This window comes from Chroicocephalus ridibundus, chromosome 19 (genome assembly GCF_963924245.1).
Source record: "Chroicocephalus ridibundus chromosome 19, bChrRid1.1, whole genome shotgun sequence".
NCBI lineage: Eukaryota > Metazoa > Chordata > Aves > Charadriiformes > Laridae > Chroicocephalus > Chroicocephalus ridibundus.
Genome location: NC_086302.1, coordinates 2276170 through 2293109, shown reverse-complemented (window position 1 = coordinate 2293109; position 16940 = coordinate 2276170). Strand labels below are relative to the sequence as shown.

The 16940-nt window shown below is 63.9% G+C and overlaps 1 protein-coding gene across 6 annotated transcripts in view; it reads left to right on the top strand.

The window, feature by feature from the left end:
• The window catches only part of DLGAP3 (DLG associated protein 3), a 28296-nt gene that overhangs the window by 9258 nt on the left and 2098 nt on the right, over positions 1–16940 (top strand). For 2 of the 6 annotated variants that reach the window (XM_063356024.1, XM_063356025.1), the window contains exons 2-11: positions 7822–7905; positions 10534–11611; positions 12522–12727; positions 13138–13252; positions 13387–13621; positions 14074–14414; positions 14542–14627; positions 15329–15753; positions 16072–16163; positions 16372–16515. In XM_063356024.1, coding sequence (XP_063212094.1) covers positions 10592–11611; positions 12522–12727; positions 13138–13252; positions 13387–13621; positions 14074–14414; positions 14542–14627; positions 15329–15753; positions 16072–16163; positions 16372–16515 — 2664 coding nt within the window. In that variant the 5' untranslated portion in view covers positions 7822–7905; positions 10534–10591. Of the gene's footprint in view, positions 1–6872; positions 7542–7821; positions 7906–10533; positions 11612–12521; positions 12728–13137; positions 13253–13386; positions 13622–14073; positions 14415–14541; positions 14628–15328; positions 15754–16071; positions 16164–16371; positions 16516–16940 lie in introns of those variants that run through there. The other 4 variants (XM_063356027.1, XM_063356026.1, XM_063356028.1 and 1 more) reach the window with 4 other exon arrangements.

The window sequence follows — 16940 nt, the reverse complement described above, 5'->3', positions numbered from 1 at the left end:
AGACACGCATGGAGACGCACACATCCCTGCACAGTGTGGGATGCAAGTGTCCACACCTCCCCGGGCAGCGCAGCAGTGCCCCCTCGGGACCCTGTCCTCGCACCTCCGCTGGCACGCGGCCGTGCATGCTGCTGTCACGGGAGCATCCACGTGTGCCCAGGTACCTTCCTGCACCCCAGCCTGGCACCTCTGCTCAGCCCGGCACCGGGGCCGTGGTGCCATGCTGCCTGCCCTCCCCGGCATGGGGACCACGGGCTGCAGAACGTGCCGAGGCAGAGCCCCCGGCTGCAGCCCCCCGGGCGGCTCGGTGAGGCCTCGGTGCTGCTCTCAGCTCTTGGAGTTTTAATGAGGTAAATGGTATAAAAAAACCTCCATTTGCCCTAAATGCCCATCCCTGCGTGAAGCTGCTGCGGCGCAGCCCGCGCCCACCCCAGGAGCTGGGCAGGGGGCTGTGGGGCTGGGCACACGCGCCTGGGCTGGGCACGTGGCAGCGGCAGGAGGAGGAGGACGAAGGCGTTTTAGCACATTTGCAATCATTTCCCTCCTCCCCCCCAAGTTTACAGCTTACCTCAGCGGCTTATCAGCCTCCAATCTCATTAAATCAGGCAAACTGTAGCATCTGATATTTTATGGGGATTAAGGTGTGCGCCCAGACTCTATAATTATCAGCAAAGATGTATTTACAATACCTTGTTGCTAGTAAACAAAAAATAACTTCAGATCAAAGTGCTTTTACAGGGAAATAAATCTGCGGATAGAGCCCTGCTGCGGCACGCGGCGGGGAGACGTCGGCTCTGCCCGGGGTGGGTGGGCATTGCGGGGGGACGCGCTGGGGGCGGTTTGGGGATGTCCCTGCTCCCATGTGGCTGCCGTGGTTCCCATGTGCTGGGGCTGTCCCCAGGCTGGTGCCCTGTGCCTGGGTCTCTCTTGCTGGCATTTCCCGTGGGTGCCCGGTGGCACCCACCCCTCCAGCTGCGGCTCCGCCGGGGTCGGGGGGGACTTCCACTCCGGAGACCTCCCCACACGCCTGCTGACGCAGGACCGGGACTTATCGTCACATGCCTGTGAGCGGCGGCGGTAGCACCTTGCCCCTCCATTTTTCACCGCGGTGGGAGCGCTGCGGATTACCGATGCGGTGATGCTGGTTTATTGCTGCCTGAAGTGGATTTATCAGCACGGTGGGGCCCGGGCTCGCCGCCGGTGTAAATCACTGCAGCGTGGCTGGCACGAGTGTGGTGGCTGCCTCCCGCTGGGCCAGGGCGTTCCAGCCTCCCCGGGGCTTTTCGTGGCCAGGTTTCCTGTGGGGTCGTACCCTGCACACCCCGGCTCAGCGTCCCTTCTCCGTCTCACTTTCCTGCCTGGTGTGGTGGAACAAGGGAAAAATGGTGATAATGCCACGGACGTCCTCCGGAAAGGGCTCTGAGGCAGATGAAAAGCCCTACTTAAGAGTGAGGCCATTATTATTAAAAACTCGGAGCGAGGCTGTAAATTCAGCCGACACAGCTATTACGGGAAATGAAGCTGCTCCTGTGCCGGATCCAAGGCTGCCCGGGTGCGGGATGGGGACAGGAGAGCGGGGCTGGATGGCAGTGCAGCTGCTGGCTGGGTCATGTCTGCAGCCTTTGGGGCAGCATCGCCGGCGGGGGCCAAACCTCTTGGCAGACACCAGCTCCATCTGGGCTCACTGGGATGATTTCTTGGCTTTTCTGGGAAGGTCGGAGGTGTGCAGGAGGGGACCTGGGGCACCTCGGGTCTCCCCCGAGCTGGAAAGGAAGTGGCTGAGGATTGCAAAAAGGCTGAGGCCTGGCTGAAGCTCAGGACAGGGGTGATGCAGGCTGTGAGGAGCAGGGCAGGGGCCGGTGCCAGGGTTGGGCGTGGGGAGAGGGACCACGGGGCTGGGCAGGACCCGCTGTGACCGTCCTGGCACAGGGTGGCTGTGCCCATCTGGGAAGTGTCCACGGGAATATTGCACCTTGGCAAAGGTTAAATTAAAATAAAAATAACCCGCCGCCATTTGTCGCCCGGTGCCTGCCGCCAGGTCAGCAAAAGGCAGAGCTGCCACGGCTCCCGCTCCATCGAGAGACCTTTGCCACCGGCATTGCCACCCCACAAGCAGGACAGCCCTGGGGCTGGCAGGATGCAGGTACCCAGCATGGCAGAGCTGGGTGTGGGGCCAGGCAAGGGGTCCTGTGGGGACATGGGGGGCCGTGGCCATGGGCTCGTGGTGCTGCCTGCGCCCGGCTCGGGAGCTTCTGCAGGGGAACGAGCTTTGATATAAATATCTTTTTGCTCAGCGCACGACCTACTTTCCAGACAATGCCATTAGCCTCCCGACTCCCTCATTCATCTTCCGCCGTCCTCCCCCAGCCCGCCCCATGGCAGCACCCGCGCCAGCGCTGCACGCCCGGCCATGACGCGGTGAGGCATGATGGGCACCCGGCTCGGTGGCACCCTGGGGACCCCCGTGCTGGGGCTCGGGGCCAGCTGGCAGCCCCAGGCTGGCAGGGGGCTCTTGCTGCCTGGCCCCTGCCCCTTCTCTGGCCTCGCAGGGGATGGCCAGGTCCCCTTCGGGGTTTCTCCACCCCATGCCAGAGGGTGCTCAGCTCTGTCATCCCTTCCCGCTGCCCCAAGCCCTGTTCCCTGGCACAGTCCATGCCCTGGCTGGTGAACAGCCTCATCCAGGGCCAACCTCATCCAGGGACAGCGTTGTTGGGAACATCCTTGTTGGGGCGGGGGGCATGGTGAAGCAGGCAGCAGCCAAGCACTGGCTCTGGGCTGGCCCATGGGCAGCACGTGGGGGCCAGGGCCCCTCCTGAGCTCCCCCCGGAGCATCCCTGGCGCTGGGACCAGGCACGTGGTTCATCCGGGAAGATCCCACGGGAGCTCCCACATGGCAGCAGAGGCTGTGCCGCGCAGTTGGCGAGCGGCTGGTGGGATTAGAGGCAGGTTGGGCAGAGAGTGCTCAGTCCCACCGGTGTGGGGCTGCCTGTCCCCCCTGGCCCCCAGTGACAGCCCTGGCATGGTGTCTTGGTTTCCAGCTCTTTTCCCCTGAGAGCTGGAAACGCCTGCCCAGGAGGCAGGCATCCCTGGGGCCCACTGCCCGCACACCTCCATGTGCCCCGGGGCCAAGCCCCGCTCCTCCCCTGCAGCTAAAATTAAATATTCAATTTGTATTGCTGGTAAATCCTGTAAATCTCTTTTATCTCTAAGCTCTTGTAGCAGGAATATCGGTGGTGTAATCTTCGCAGGGGCCCATCCCGCCACCCTTTGCAGCTCCCTGGCTCGGGCCATGCTCCCCTTTCCCCACATCTCCTAGTGGGATGCTTCGGAGGCTGGTGGTGGAGCGGGACCCCAGTGCCCGCAGCAGAGCACCCCCCGGCACCCGCCCTGCCTGCGCTGCCTGCTGCTGGGCCAGGGTGCGCCTTGTCCCCAGGCTGTGCGTGAGGGGGATGCCAGTGCCTGGGACACCGACGTGGTCCCACCAGAGTGTGCCCCATCCCCGCCGTGCCCCTGGCTCACCAGCCGTGTCCCCCCCCTCACTCTGCCCCTGCGCCGGGCCCACGCTAAGAGCATTGTGCAGAATTATGTATTTAAATATTTAGGTTTTCATCAGCTTTGCAAATTAAGCCCATCCATTAAAGCGGCAGTTTGGGTTCTCTGCTGGTGAGCTGGGCTGCAGCGTGCCCCGGGCTCCCTGTGTCTGTCCCAGCCCTGGCCCCAAGGGACCCCGGTGGGGGGAATCCAGCCTGGGAATGGGGCATGGTGCCCTGGAGCATCCCTGCTGGCGCAGGGACCAAGGGCTCTGCTTCCTTGCCATTCCCAGGTCCTGCTTGCTGGAAACCCCGGCCCCTGCGGCCCCACTGCGGGAAGAGCCGCGGGACGGGACGGTGGCTCAAAGGGAACTGGTTGGGGTGGGTGTTCTTTGAGGTCGGAGCAGAGGGTGCTGTGTGCCGGGGAAAGTGGGGTGTGGAGAAATGCGGGTGGGAGGTGCAAGCCCTGGCAGCGCCTGGCAGGAGTGGAGCCGGGGATGGAAATGCCAGCATGCCCGGGCGCTTGGCGGGGATGGGCAGGGGTGCCCAGAGATCATCGCTGCCGCCGTGCTCAGCGCTATTGCCGTGCCGCCCCGAGCTCACCAAAGCAGCTCTGGAGTGATCCCTGGCTTAAGTCATTACACCGCGTGGCCCCGGAGATAAGTGGCTTTTTAAGGCCAGGCAGCACAGCCCATCCTGCCGGGAGCGTGGGGCTGGGGAGGGTGACATGGCGCAGCCCAGGGGGGCAGGTGGGGAAACGGGGTTTCCCCGGCACCCTGGCACAGCCGGCAACGCCTGGGGGGCTGCCGTGGCCCCCATAATCCTGGAAAGGGTCCTCTGGTGGGGGCAGGTCTAATTCCTGGGGGTGCCCGGAGCCCACCGCCCGCCGGGGGCTGTGCTGGGCACTGGAGCAAGGTGCCCGGTGGGGACATGGGCAGAGCCCCCCGGGCGAGCATGGCGCCGGGGGATGCCCCTGCTCATCCCTTCCTGTTACTGCAGGTAAATGTTGGGTGCGTTGCTCTCGTGTCAGCTCTCCGTCCCGCTGGGCTCCCCGGAGTCACCTGCACATCCCCCCGTTCTACCAAGCGCTGGAGGGGCACCGGGGGGCTGTGCCGCCTGCTGCTGGCCCCAGGCAGCGCGGGCAGATGTTGAGCGCGTCCGTGGGAGGGAAGCTGTCCGTGGGCATAACCAGTGATGGGTGCTCATCCGTGCGGCACAGCATCCGTGAACCCTGCGCCACCTGGTACGGGCTGGGGTCCTCGGGGCCCTGCCTGGCCTGGGGGTCCCTCCGGGGTGGTCTCCAGACTCAGTTGGCTGCACTCCTGCCGCTCTGGCCGAGGGGTCCCACCTCTGGCAGTCGTCTCCCTGTGTGCCCGTATCCTGGCTTCCGTAGGCAGGATGAGCATCGCTGCAGGGCCAAGCGGGACGGAGGTGCCTGTGCCTTGGGGACAGTCACCCCGGCCAGCCCTGCCTCTGCCCCCGCCCACCCAGGGATGGCGTGGCCCCTTCCCTGTGCCACCTCTTTCCTTCTCAGCCAACTTCTTTGCAGGCTCTGGCTGCCAGCCCTGGCTGCTCCCCACTTGTAGAGGGCTTTTGGAGATGTGGTTCTTCCACTAAGATCCGGGTTTGGGCTTTGCAGGGCTGGAGTGCCAGGCTCCCTGCTCCCTGGCTTTGCCCCAGCAGCGCTGGGATGCTCTGGCTCCCTCCAGCTCCGGGATGCTCTGGCTCCCTCACACGTGCCGGCAGAGGACCGTGGCTCTTGCCCTGGGGGAATCGTCTCTGGGGACCACGGTGTCCGGGCAGGCGGCGCTGGGCTGCGCGTGCTCTGTGGGGCGGGGGGTCCCGCTCCCCCCGTGGCGGCGGCCGGAGTCACCTGCGTTGCGGCGGGGAGTCCCAGTGCTGGCGGCCGTGCCGGGATCCCTGGCAGCTGGGGCGCGTCGTGGCCGTATTTCCTCGCTCTGCTCCAGGAGTAATTGCTCAGATGGGGACCTGGGGCAACTCCCATCCCTCTCCCGGCATGGTAATGAGTCAAGAAGACTCAAAGACAAATGGCTCATTAAGAAGCAGTGCTGCATTGCAGGATTTTTCATCCCACCAACCGCTGCATCAGCAGAGGCAGCACCTCTCGCGCTCGCTCTCCCCAGCCCTGGAGAAGGAGCTGTCAGGCAGCCAGTGCCAAAATTAATCATGTGCTTAATAACCTGCCCCTCCCGTCGAACGGCTCGTCCTCAGCCTCCCCGTGGAGTGGGGCGGCAGCGCTGGGTTGGAGCCCCGGGGCGCCATGGGTTTGGTGCCTGGGAAGTGCCCGTCGGTGCGGAGGGACATGCCGGGGCAGGGCTGAGCCAGGGGAGATGCGCCCCGCCATTGGGGTGCCAGGACCCGTGGCCCAGCTCCGTCAGGGTGCCTGCCGGCAGTGCTGGGCAGCACGATGCTGCCAGCCCCTCTCGGGGGCCTTGGTAAACACTTCTTGCCCCGCTCACATTTGCAATTCTTCAGCTGGTACTTGTCCTCCATGACTTTTTAAAAATCTCACCTCATCCCTTATTTACAGCGGTGGCCGGTTGGTTCCTGCCCCTCGCAACCTTCTCCAGGCAGCGCCTGCCTGCTGCCCGCTCGCCTTCCTTTCCTTAGCAGATTCGGTTTCCTCATTGCATTGAGCCCCTTTGCTGCCATCTTTGCATCCTGCTCACTCCCTTTTCCCCTTTCTCCTTTCCCCCTTCCCTTTCCTTTTCACTTTTCCCCTTTCCCTTTTCCTCCCCTTTCCTCTTCCCCTTTCCCTTTCCTTTCCCCTTCCCCCTTTCCCCTTTTCCTTCCCTTTCCTCTTTTCCCCTTTCCCTTTCCCTTCCTCTTCCTTTTCGCCTTTCGCTTTCCTTTCCTCTTCCTTTTCCCCTTACCCCTTTCCCTTCCCTTTTCCCCTTTCCCCTTTTCCCTTTCCCCTTCCACTTCCCTTTCTCCCTTTTTCCTTCCCTTCCCTTCCCTTCCCTTCCCTTCCCTTCCCTTCCCTTCCCTTCCCTTCCCTTCCCTTCCCTTCCCTTCCCTTCCCTTCCCTTCCCTTCCCTTCCCTTCCCTTCCCTTCCCCTTCCCCTTCCCCTTCCCCTTCCCCTTCCCCTTCCCCTTCCCCTTCCCCTTTCCCTTTCCCTTTCCCTTTCCCTTTCCCTTTCCCTTTCCCTTTCCCTTTCCCTTTCCCTTTCCCTTTCCCTTTTCCCTTTTCCCTTTTCCCTTTTCCTTTTCCCTTCCCTTTTCCCTTCCCTTTTCCCTTCCCTTTCCCCTTCCCTTCCCTTTCCCCTTCCCTTCCCTTTCCCCTTCCTCTCCCCCTTCCCAGCTCTTACTTACCAGGGTGCCAAACCTCTCCCTAACAACACTCCTCCCTGCCTGACACAGCTAATGAACCAGCAGTGAGCTGCTTTCAGCTAATTCAACTTTTAAGAAAATAATGACTCGGCGCAGAATTATGCACTAAATTAGGCGATCTCTTACTAAGCCCCTCTTTTTTTTTTTTTTTTTCCACAGGCTGAGTAAATTTTACTAATACAGCCTAATAAAATAACAGAGCAATTAGTAATAAAATAAAATGTTTGCTTTCCACAATCCTTCTCGCTTACAACGAGTTGGGAAAAAGTAAATAGATTAAAAGCGCGGCGTAAACGACCTGGCAGTATTCCATATTTATTTTCTTCCGACGGCTGTAGATCAAATCTGCTCAGCTCCGAAGTGGGAAGACCACTTTATTTTATTTTTTTTTCCAGGCTCCGGCTCGCGCGTGGTTCCAGGCGCTCACGCTGCGTGTTTGTTCTCTCCTGCTTTCATCCCCAGCCATAAAGATCCCCAGCAGGACCCGCGCTGGCAAAACCTCGTGCTAATTTGCAAAGCAGAACGGGCCGAGCTCGTGCCTCTGCCGGGCTGGCGGCCGGGAAAAAAAATCCCTTTGCTCGCGCTGGAAAGCCGGGGTGGCGGGAGGAGGCTTTGTGGAGCATATGGCCGGATCCAGAGCAAATCAAAGTCAATGGCAAGGTGGCTGCTGGGCCGGCTCCGTCGCCCGCTGGCAGGGAATTGCATAAGAGGCTGGGGCTGGTTTTTGGGGCTAAGCTGGGCAAAACACGTGTCCGCGGCCGTGCGGAGCCGTCCCCATCGCTACTGGTGCAGGCAGCGCTGCCTACGGGGTGGCCTCAGGGGAGGAGGGAAGGCTGAGCTGCTAAAAAAATACACGGGGAGCAGGGTCAGGCTGGTTTTGGGGAGGAACAACCCTTGCTCTTCCTCCCTGGGCTTCATCCCCCTCATGTCGCTCCCCCAGAGCCTGCTGCCCCTGGGAGACCCAGCGCGGAGGAGCCGCCGCCGGCCGGGGCCATGAGGACAGCATCCCCCTGAGCGCCGGGCGGTAAGTGCCACCGACGGGACCCTGGCACGTGCTGCCCATGGCGGGGGCTGCTTGGGAAGGGTGGGGAGCCAGGACCCCCTGGGCGCAGGGCCATCAACCCCGGCTCTTGGAGTTTGACCTGGAAATCTTGGAAAGCCCAGCTCCGCCCCGTGCCAGGGTGGTTTGCCGGGAAGCAGAACCGCCTCTACCCAAGGGCCCCTGTGGGAAATTAAGTGAGGGGGCTGAGTTTTGGCACGGCCCACAGTGCTGGGGGGCTACAGGCCCCTCTCCTCCCTGTGCTGGCCCTCACAGTGGGGGGAGACATGGCAGGAGCAGGTGGCAGAGGGAAGGTGGCAGAGGGGGGAATTGCTGGTGGGAGTTTCTCCAGGCTTTGGATGCAATAAAGGCAAGAAGTGAGTTATTTGTAATGGTAATTACGCTCTTCCAGTTTATCCTAGCACATAATTGTGTGGGCGGTAGGTTCCCACTGGTGGTAATTACCCTGGTGTTAAATGGCACAAAATTCAGCCGGGCTGGGTTTTTCCCCCTGTTTTGAGTCTGCATTTTGGTGTCGCATGGCCCCTCCTTCCCGAGGGCTGTGCAGCGTGAGCTGCCATCAGTCTGGTGCAGCTCCGGCTCTCGGCCGCGGCCACGAGCCGTGCTCCGGCCATCTCCCCTGCCCCGCAGCGCAGCCCCCTGCCTGTGCTGCCCACCCTGGACTGGGGAGAGGAGTGGGCTCAGCGGCTTCTCCTGCCCTCTGCATGTGGCCATCCCCGCCGGGACATGGGACGGGGACCCTTGTCCATGCTGCCTGTGCTGAGACCCACAGCATCGCTCCCAACGCCTTCCCCATCCCCAGGGTGCCTGCGGGTGCCTGACCAGGACACAGGCACCTGTGTGGCTTTGGCAAGCTGGTGCTGCCCAGGATGTAGCATCCTTCACCATGGCATGTCCCCATCCTCTGCCAGGGCATGTCCCCATCCTCTGTCCCATCCCGCTGCCCTGCGGCTGCGGGAGAGCTGCGGCGCTGCCTCGCCAGTGCGGCGGCGGGGCCCAGCTTTGTGTAATTCCTCCCCCAGCGGAGCACAAAAGCCCGCCAGGCTGGTGGTGACGGGCTGCTCAGCTATTTTGACTCCTTCTTCCCGCCACAGCGGCAATATTTGGATCAGCTGAGAGCTTCCCTCCCCGAGCAGGAGATGGTAGCTCAGCCCGTGGAGGCAGAGCTGGGCTGGGGGCCTGTCTGTCTGCCCGTCCGTCCGTCCTGCTGCCGGTTGCCGGCTCGATGCTGGGGCAGTGGAGGCAGCCCCCTCCCACACTGCTCTGCCCGCTCCTAATAGCAGCTCTCCTGGGAAGGGAGAGGCATTTCTTTTTGTAAGAGGCTGCAGCATCCTTCGGTTAAGATGCAGCAATTAGGGAGCCTCGTTAGAGCAGGAGCGCGATTGTGAGGGCGGGGGGAGAGGCGCGGGACCGAGCCATCCAGCCTTGAAGCCGGGAAGGAAGAAGGCGGCGGCGGAGGCTTATTAGGGCAGACGTGTTCCCCGGGCGCTGCCGCGGCCCCGTCTGCCGCTCGCCACCAACGCGCGCCTCACCGCCTGCCCCCGCGCCCCTGGGGGCCCCCAGCCCTGCTCCACTCCCGGCGCTCCTCGGGCACGCAGCCCCTCTCGGCATCCCTCATTCCCAATCCCCGCGTCTCCCACGGATCCCGTGTACTGTGGGGACCGTCCCACGGTCACCTTTCCCTGCAGCCAGACTCGGAGACAGGCTGCCCACAGCACTCTGCCCGAATATGATAACAGGAGCATTAACGATGCCTGTTAATTAGCCACGCTACACTGGGGAATAAGTAATTTCCTCATTTACAGACATACCAAAGGCTGAGCCTTTGAGGGACCACAAGGAAGACAAACCTCTGTGGGTGTGTGCAGCCCCACTGCTCCGGTGTCCCGGCAGCCGGCGCGGGGCTCAGCCCGGCTCGATGCCGTCCATCCTCCCACTTCCACCTGGGAATGCCCTGCACGCAGCGCAGCCGCCTCCGCTTCCTGGCTCTCCATCCGTGGGGGTCAGCGAGGCAGCGGGGGCTGGCGGGATGGCCGGTCGTGGGTCTCCATCCACAGCCGGGTGCAGCAGCCGGGGCTGCGTGAGGAGGATGGGCTGGATGGAGACATCAGAGTGCGGCCCCCCCGCGCCCCGCGGCAGCTCATTAGCAGCTCTGTGAATCGCAACGGTTGAAAAACTCAGCCAGAACCGTTTTCCTAATGGAGAAACACTTCATAATATTTGGTGTCGGAGAAGAAAACAAGTTTCTGATGATGGCAGCGTGTCCTCCCTCGCCGTCTGCAGGCCCTGTGCTGCCTGCATCGCTGCCGGCAGTGCCTTCTCCTTCCCATTCCACCGTTGCGCTGCCCTCTCCCAGCAGACAAGCTGGGGGTGACCCTGGGTGCCTGGTCCTGGCGCCGTGCCCGCCTCGTCTCGTGGGGAACCAGGTTTTTGGGACCCCAGCCCGGCTTCACAGGGGCTCAGGTGGGGCCGAATCCTGCCCTGGGAGCTTCCCAGCACCCTCAGTTGGTTCCTGTGGGATGGTCCCAACATTTTGCTGGCGTGGAGGACATGGCGGGGAGTGTGATGCCATGCCTGTCCCTGTCCCCACAGGTGAGCCCGCAGGGATAACCCTGCAGGATGCCGAGGCTACGGGGCGGGTGCTGACACCATGAAGGGCTACCATGGGGAGCGTAGCCAGGCACAGCCCTCCTCCGGCCACCGCTGCCGCTGCATCCCAGAGAACTGCGAGCATCCTGCCGACTACATCCGACACGGCCCCGAGGGCCGGCCGCCGTACCTCCTCAGCCCCAGTGAGCCGTGTTCCCTGGAGCATCCCTACTGCCCAGCGCGGAGCCCCGGCGCGGCCAGTGAGTGCCCGGGTGGGCCCCTGAGCGAGCCGCCCTCCACCAGCGCCAGCAGCACCTTCCCGAGGATGCACCACGCGCAGCAGCCCTACGACTCCTGCGACGAATGCATGGCGACCGCCCACCCCGCCAGCAAGATCAACCGCCTGCCCCCCACGCTGCTGGACCAGTTCGAGAAGCAGCTGCCGCTGCACCACGACGGCTTCCACACGCTGCAGTACCCCCGGGCCGGCGGCGCCGAGCCCCGCAGCGAGAGCCCCAGCCGCATCCGTCACCTCGTCCACTCCGTCCAGAAGCTCTTCGCCAAGTCCCACTCCCTGGAGGCGCCGGCCAAGCGGGACTATAACGGCACCAAGATGGACGGCCGCGGGGACGGCTACCACCACCACCACCACCACCACCACCATCACCATCACCAGTCCCGCCATGGCAAGCGCAGCAAGAGCAAGGACCGCAAGGTGGACTCCCGGCACCGGTCCAAGATGATGGGCTGGTGGAGCTCCGACGACAACCTGGACAGCGACAGCAGCTACATGGTGTCCGGCCGGCACGCCGCCGACCAGGGCACCCAGTACTGCGTGGACGCTCCTGAAAGTGCCTTCAGAGACTTGACCTTGAAGAGTCTAAAGGGCGGCGGGGAAGGAAAATGCCTGGCCTGTGCCGGCATGTCCATGTCTCTGGATGGCCAGACGCTCAAGAGGAGCGCCTGGCACACCATGACCGTCAGCCAGGCCCGCGAAGCCTACCCCAGCGCCGGCGGCACTGAGAAGACCTTGATGCTTCAGGAGGCAAAGGCCAAAGACCGAGCGTACCAGTACCTGCAGGTGAGGGGCCAGGCAGGGCGGGGGGCTGCCGCCTCGGGGACTGCAGCTGGCGATGCCGTGGGGCGAGCCAGGGCTGGGACCCTCCATCCCGGCAGCCCGCGGTGGCACAGGGATGCTCCAGCTCCGCTCCATGTCCCCAGCGCCTGTGCCCCATCCCCTGGGGTCCCACGCTGGTCCCCGCTGTCCCCTCGCCGGCAGTGCAAAGCCCCGTCTGCTGCCTCCCGCCCCTGTGCCCGCTGGATTTGGGGTCAGACCGGCTCTGTTGGCTCAGGGTGGACGGTGGCCCTGCGCCCACTCCCTCCTCGCAGCTTTTATCCTGCTTGTGCCTGGCTGGGTGCCACAGTCTGCCTCGTCACTGGGCTCCCTTCTAGGTCACCCCCCCTTCCAATTAAAAACTAATTAACTCTTCTCTCCCTTTCCCGGGGGAAGGAGACAGGGAGCGGCAATGCCGTGCTACCCGGGGGCGAGGGCTGGCCGGGGCTCTGCCAGCAGTGGGGGCATTGGGGCAGGGTGACAGCCCCGCCACTCTCCCCATGGGTTGCAGGGGACGCCGTCCCACCGCCACAGCCCGGTAAGGACCCCGTGGTGCCGGCGTCAGCGGCGTGTGGTGGGACTGGCAGCTGCCACGTCAGCCAGGCGGCTGCACGGGCATGGGTGGGATTTGGCCCGGCCGCGCCTGCTGGGGGGGCTGCCAGGTGGGAGCAGCTGCGCTGGCCCGTGTTTTGGGGCAGGGGAGCCATGCTGGCACGTGCACACCAGGCTCGGGCCATGCGTGCACACCGGATTCGGGTCATGCATGCATGCTGGGCTCGGGCTGGCATGTGCCACATGGCAGGTACAGGGCTCGGCTCCGCGTCCCGGCCATGGGACCCCAACCACTGCGTCCTCCCACACTTGCCTCCTGCCCCAGGTGCCGCAGGACGAGTGGAGCGGGTACCCAGCGGTGGGCAAGGACGGGGAGATCCCCTGCCGGCGGATGCGCAGCGGCAGCTACATCAAGGCCATGGGCGATGAGGACAGCGCCGACTCCGACGCCAGCGCCAAAGTGTTGCCCAGGGCGGCCACGCGGCGAGACAGCTACCGCCGCTCCTCCAGCGCTGACCAGGCCAGGACCAAGTAAGGGCTGTCACCTCCCAGCCCTGTCTCAGCACCGCAGGTGGCAGCGGGGCCATGGGCTGGGGGTCCCCGGGAGCAGCCGGGGGGGGACACGGCTGCGCTGGGCTTTGGGATGGGACCCGCTGCTGCAGCTGTGAGCAAAGGTTGGGGAGGAGAGGCACGTTCAAAATGAGAAGGCTGGGATGTGACCCAGTCCTGGCGGGTGACAGGCTGGCTCCTCATCCATGGCCCTGCTGTGTACCCCCCTGGTGGCTCTGCATTGCTGGGGGACAGGTCAGGACAGCATTTCGGGGCAGTTAGGAGCGTGGGCAGTGGTGGTGGCCAGCGGGAGTATCGCTGCGTTTCCGAATGCTCTGCTTGAATGTGTTGCTTTTGGTGCAATCCCTTCTATTCCCACTGTCTCTCATTAGGTTTGCAAGTAGGCACTATTCTGATTCATATATCTGTAACTGTCCCAGCTGCTGCACGCCACCGCGAATGCTCCCGCGGGGACAGGGCTACGGGCGTTCCTTCACCACCGGCCAGGTAGGGTCCCATGCCATGGGCGCCGTGGGGCAGGTTGGGGCAGGGGGGTGGCGGATGCTCCTCTGAGCATCTCCTGCCCCGCTCGGCCCTGTCCCCGTCTCGCTGCCCCCAGCCTCACCCACCGCTCTCCCCAGATCAACGATGAGCTCAACCACCAGTTTGAGGCCGTCTGCGAGTCGGTTTTCGGCGAGGTGGAGTCGCAGGCTGTGGAGGCGCTGGACCTGCCCGGCTGCTTCCGCATGCGGAGCCACAGCTACCTGCGGGCCATCCAGGCGGGCTGCTCCCAGGACGACGACTGCCTCTCGCTCTTCTCCATGTCGGCCCCCGCCGGGCCGCCCATCACCAGCAGCATCCTGAAGCCCAGCACCTGTGAGTCCCCGGGGGGTGCTGGGGGCTCTGCCGCGTGAGGGACCCCCGTGTCTCCCTGCCTGCTTTCCCCGGGCACCCATCAAGGGCTGCTGCTGCCCCTGCTCCTGCCGCCGGCACAGGACATGAGCATCTTGCTCATGGCTCAGCCCTGATCAGAGGGCTGCTCTGTGTCCCCAGCACCCATCTGCCATTCCCTCCTTCCCTCCGCTTCTTTCCCCCTACTTTGTTTCCCCATCTCCACCCCTTGCCGGGTGCTGTATCAGTGTGGCCAGCATGGGTCTGGGGTGGTTTTCAATCCCATTCTGGGGATGCACTGGCCAAAGAGCCCCTCTGAGCTCCAGCCCGGATCTCAGAGCAAACCCCTGTTCCCCCGGGGCCCCCATTCGCGGCGGGAAATGAGCAAATGTCTGTGTTTTCACGCGCCTTTTCATCCTGCGCCTCTCCCACAACAGCCTTCAGTTACAGAAAAGCTCCACCTCCCATCCCTCCAGGAACCAAAGCCAAACCCCTCATCTCCGTCACGGCGCAGAGCAGCACCGAGTCCGCCCATGAGAGCTACCTGCCCGGCGAGGTCGCCCGCAGCCCCGCCTGGTCCAAAGACACTGCGGCCCGTTGCAACTCGGCCGAGAGCTTGGAGAGCTCCAAGGTGACGGCCGTGGCCCTCGACCTGCCTCCGGTCCAGCCCCGCGCCGCTCCCAAGCCCTCCACGCTCATCATCAAGGCCATCCCCGGCCGGGAGGAGCTGAGGAGCTTGGCTCGGCAGCGCAAGTGGCGCCCATCCATTGGCGTCCAGGTGGGCTTCTCTCCTCCCTGCGGGCTCTGAGCCGGCTCCGAGCCTGCCCGAGTGGTGCGGGCGATGCTGAGCCTCTGTGCTGCATCTCGGGGCTGCCCTCCAGCGCTCTCCCTCTGCCCCTCGGCAGGTCGAAGCTGTCTCTGACTCGGACACGGAGAGCCGGAGCCAGAGGGAGTTCCATTCCATCGGGGTGCAGGTGGAGGAGGACAAAAGGTACCACACGGCCGGGCTGGGCTGAGACCTGCCGTGCTCGCTGCGCTGGGGGATTGGGTCCCCCTGGGGCTCCCCGAACTGCCCCGCAGCATCTTTTCCCTCTCTCCTCTGGCTGAGGCCCCCAGAGCTCAGCACCGTCCCCATCCCAGGCTGGATGCCCCCACCTGGGGCAGGATCTGGCCTTCCCTTTGCCCTGGCACCTTGCTGCTGCAAACGGATTGCGCGGGGAAGGAATTTCCCTGCTCCTAACCCGTGCTTGGGTCTCCCCCGCTGGGGCTCAGCCCTGGGCTTTAAGCCCAGCCCAGGCACAGATGAAACCTTTGAGCTTTTCTGCAGCTAAACATGACATTTTGGCTGGGTGGGAGCGCCGTGTGCCGGGACCTGCATGGCCTGCGGGAGAGGAGCTCCGGCAATGTGCCCACGCAGCCCCGGTGCATGCTCCTCTCCATCCTCGGTCCAGCGCCGGTAGCCATGGAAACGGTCTAAGAGCAGAGGGAATGAGGGACCGGCGGGTTGCGGCTGCTCAGGGCTATACCCGCGTCCCCAAATGCTCCAAGATCCAGGCTGGCATCCCCAGCCCCATCCTGCCTGCGGGCATCCCTCACCCTGCCTCTGACCGCCATGGTACCCGGGGAGGACACGGGGCAGCAGGGTTGTCCTCACTGGCCACGAGGGTCCCCACACGCTCTCGCTCTCCGCAGACGAGCACGCTTCAAGCGCTCCAACAGCGTGACGGCAGGCGTGCAGGCGGACCTGGAGCTGGAGGGCTTCACCGGCCTGGCCGTGGCCACTGAGGACAAAGCCCTGCAGTTCGGGCGCCCCTTCCAACGGCACTCCTCCGAGCCCGAGTCCGGCCGGCAGTACGCCGTGTACAAGACGGTGCACACGCAGGGGCAGTGGGCGTACCGGGAGGACTACCAGCTGCAGTACGACACGGTGGAGGTGCCCCGGCGGGATGCCTGGATGGAGCGGGGTTCCCGCAGCCTCCCCGACTCCGGCCGTGCCTCCCCCTGCCACCGCGACGGGGAATGGTTCATCAAACTGCTGCAGGCGGAGGTGGAGAAGATGGAGGGCTGGTGCCAGCAGATGGAGAGGGAGGCCGAGGACTACGACCTGCCGGAGGAAAGTGAGTTGCGGGGTTGCAGGGTTGGGAGAGACTGGGACTCCTGTAGAGCTGGGGGGGCACAGCCATGGTCTTGCAGTGCTCCCAGCTTGGAGCATCTCCCCTGCCAAGGCTAAAGAGGTTGGGTGGGGACAAGAAACACCGGGACACTTTCTGGGACTAGTGGGGTCTGGAGGAGGGAGGAGATGCCATGCGGGCTGGGGGGATCTGAGCTGCACGGGCTGTCCCGCTGCCCCCAGGGGGGTGCAGGCCCTGCCGTGCCGTGCCGGGGAGAGCTCTGTGCCCCACGGGAGCGCTGACCGTCTGCTCTCCCCCCGCCAGTCCTGGAGAAGATCCGGAGCGCCGTGGGCAGCGCCCAGCTCCTCATGTCTCAGAAGGTGCAGCAGTTTTACCGCCTCTGCCAGCAGAACATGGTGAGTGCCGGGCAGCGCTGCTGCGGGGTTGGCCACAGTGGGCGGGGGGGTCATACCCGTACGTGATGGAAAAGGGACTTTGTAATGCCACAGGGGAGAGCTGGACAGAGAGCCCCCCAGCACTGTGCGGGTGGGACGGCTGCATGGCCAGCAGAGCCGATGTCCCGTAGATGGACATGGATGACACGCTGTCCCTCTGTGCCCACAGGATCCCAATGCGTTCCCCGTGCCCACCTTCCAAGACCTGGCCGGTTTCTGGGACCTCCTGCAGCTCTCCATCGAGGACGTCAGCATGAAGTTCGCAGAGCTCCAGCAACTCAAGGCCAATGGGTGGAAGATCGTGGAGCCCAAGGTAAGGGCAGGGCTCTGCTGCTGTCACTTGTCCCCTGTCACCTCTCCCTCTCTCCTCCTCCCCGAGCACATCTGTGCCCAAATTGCTTCTGCCAGTGACTGCTTTCAGCAAACACTTGAAAAACAGAGCTGGAAAAAAATGAGGCTAAAGAAGGGGCTGTTCCCGCGCTGCGGTCTCGTGGCCGGCTCGCTGGGCGTTTCAGGCAGCGCTGCCTGCAAAAGGCCGGGCAGGGTCTCGGCAGGGGCAGGGGCAGCATGCCACAGGCATCTTCATGTCCGTGCAGATGGACAAGGGGACACACAGCCCTGCCTTGTGACTTGGTACAGTGCAGGAGGGGTACAGCGCTGTCTCGCTGGGGCTTTGGCTTGGGCTTGCACATCCCACATGCCCGCTGGCCATGCCAAGCCCACCGGGACACACGTTCC